Genomic DNA, 1,206 nt, shown 5'->3' with positions numbered 1-1,206 from the left:
GGCGGTTCAAACCCACCAGCCACTCCTCGGAAGGAAGATGGGGCAATCTACTTCTGTAGTGATACTGCCTTGGAAACCCAAGGAGGGGTCGCTGTGAGTTGGGTCTGACTCTATGGCACATAACAACAACAACACTCTGTCACATTGGGTTACTGAGTTGGAGTTGACTTGTTCATACCTAACAACAACCACAACAACATAAAGTAAAAAAGTAGGTTAATGGTTGCTTAGGGCTAAAGGAAGAAGGACTGGGGAATCAGGAGGTAATAGCTGAAGGGTGTGCTCCAAATGTGACATTAGTGATGGTTGCACATATCTGTGAGTGGACCCCAAACATCGAGTTGCACAATTTTTCCTAGCTGGTCTTTCCCCTGCAGAGCCACTGGGTAGGTTTGAACTACCAACTTTCCCTTAGTACCCGAGCACTTAACCATGACTTACAGGTTTCTAATGACTTGTAGTTAACAATTTATAGGCAGTGGGTATGGTTTTTGGATTGGTAAAGTTAATGTTGGAGCCCTGGTGGTGCAATAATTAAGCACTCAGATGCTAACACTTAGGGGCTTCGTCAGTGATTTGAACCCACCAAGCAGCTTCATGTAAGAAAGGTCTGGCAGTAAAGATCACAGCCTTGGAGACCCTGTGGTGCAGTTCCACCCTGTCCTGTAGGGGCGCTGTGGGTCAGAATCGGCTGGACGGCAGTGGGTGTGGTTTTATATATGTGTGTATTTTGAAAGCACAATAGTGACGTATACCTTATGGAATTGGAACGTTACAGAAGCACGCACAACAGAGCCCAGACCATAAACAGAAACAACGGAGGGTCCAACCATGCATTGCCATTAGTGGGACACAGCCTGACGTATGGTTTGTGTGTGACAAGTGGAAGTCCCCCTCACCTTCCCTCCCTGACCTGCCTTCTGCCACGCTCGTTTTCAGAATACGGGGGAAATTCCTTCAGCAAGCCCTGCATCTTCCCCTCCATCTACAGAAACGACATGGTCACTGAGTGTATTGATGACGGAAGCCACCTCTGGTGCCCAACCACCGAGAACATGGACAAGGACGGGCAATGGAGCATCTGTGCCGATACCAGTAATCTGGGAGGGCTCCCGGGTGGTGTGGGCCGGCCCTTCACTCACATCCTCAGTGCCCAGTGCTGCGCCATTCTCACAATGCCTGCTATGCTGTTTCTTCCCATGTTGA

General features: G+C 49.2%; 1 protein-coding gene across 1 annotated transcript in view; it reads left to right on the top strand.

Moving 5' to 3' along the window:
- The window catches only part of LOC103198822 (epididymal sperm-binding protein 1), a 17,728-nt gene that overhangs the window by 15,186 nt on the left and 1,336 nt on the right, over positions 1–1,206 (top strand). The window contains exon 4 of the mRNA XM_007943030.1: positions 940–1,095. Coding sequence (XP_007941221.1) covers positions 940–1,095 — 156 coding nt within the window. The remainder of the gene's footprint in view (positions 1–939; positions 1,096–1,206) is intronic.

Source organism: Orycteropus afer, unplaced genomic scaffold, assembly GCF_000298275.1.
Source record: "Orycteropus afer afer isolate SDZICR_OR568_19922 unplaced genomic scaffold, OryAfe1.0 scaffold00099, whole genome shotgun sequence".
Lineage (NCBI taxonomy): Eukaryota > Metazoa > Chordata > Mammalia > Tubulidentata > Orycteropodidae > Orycteropus > Orycteropus afer.
Note: the sequence above shows the minus strand (reverse complement) of the source record. Positions and strands in the feature narration are given on the sequence as shown.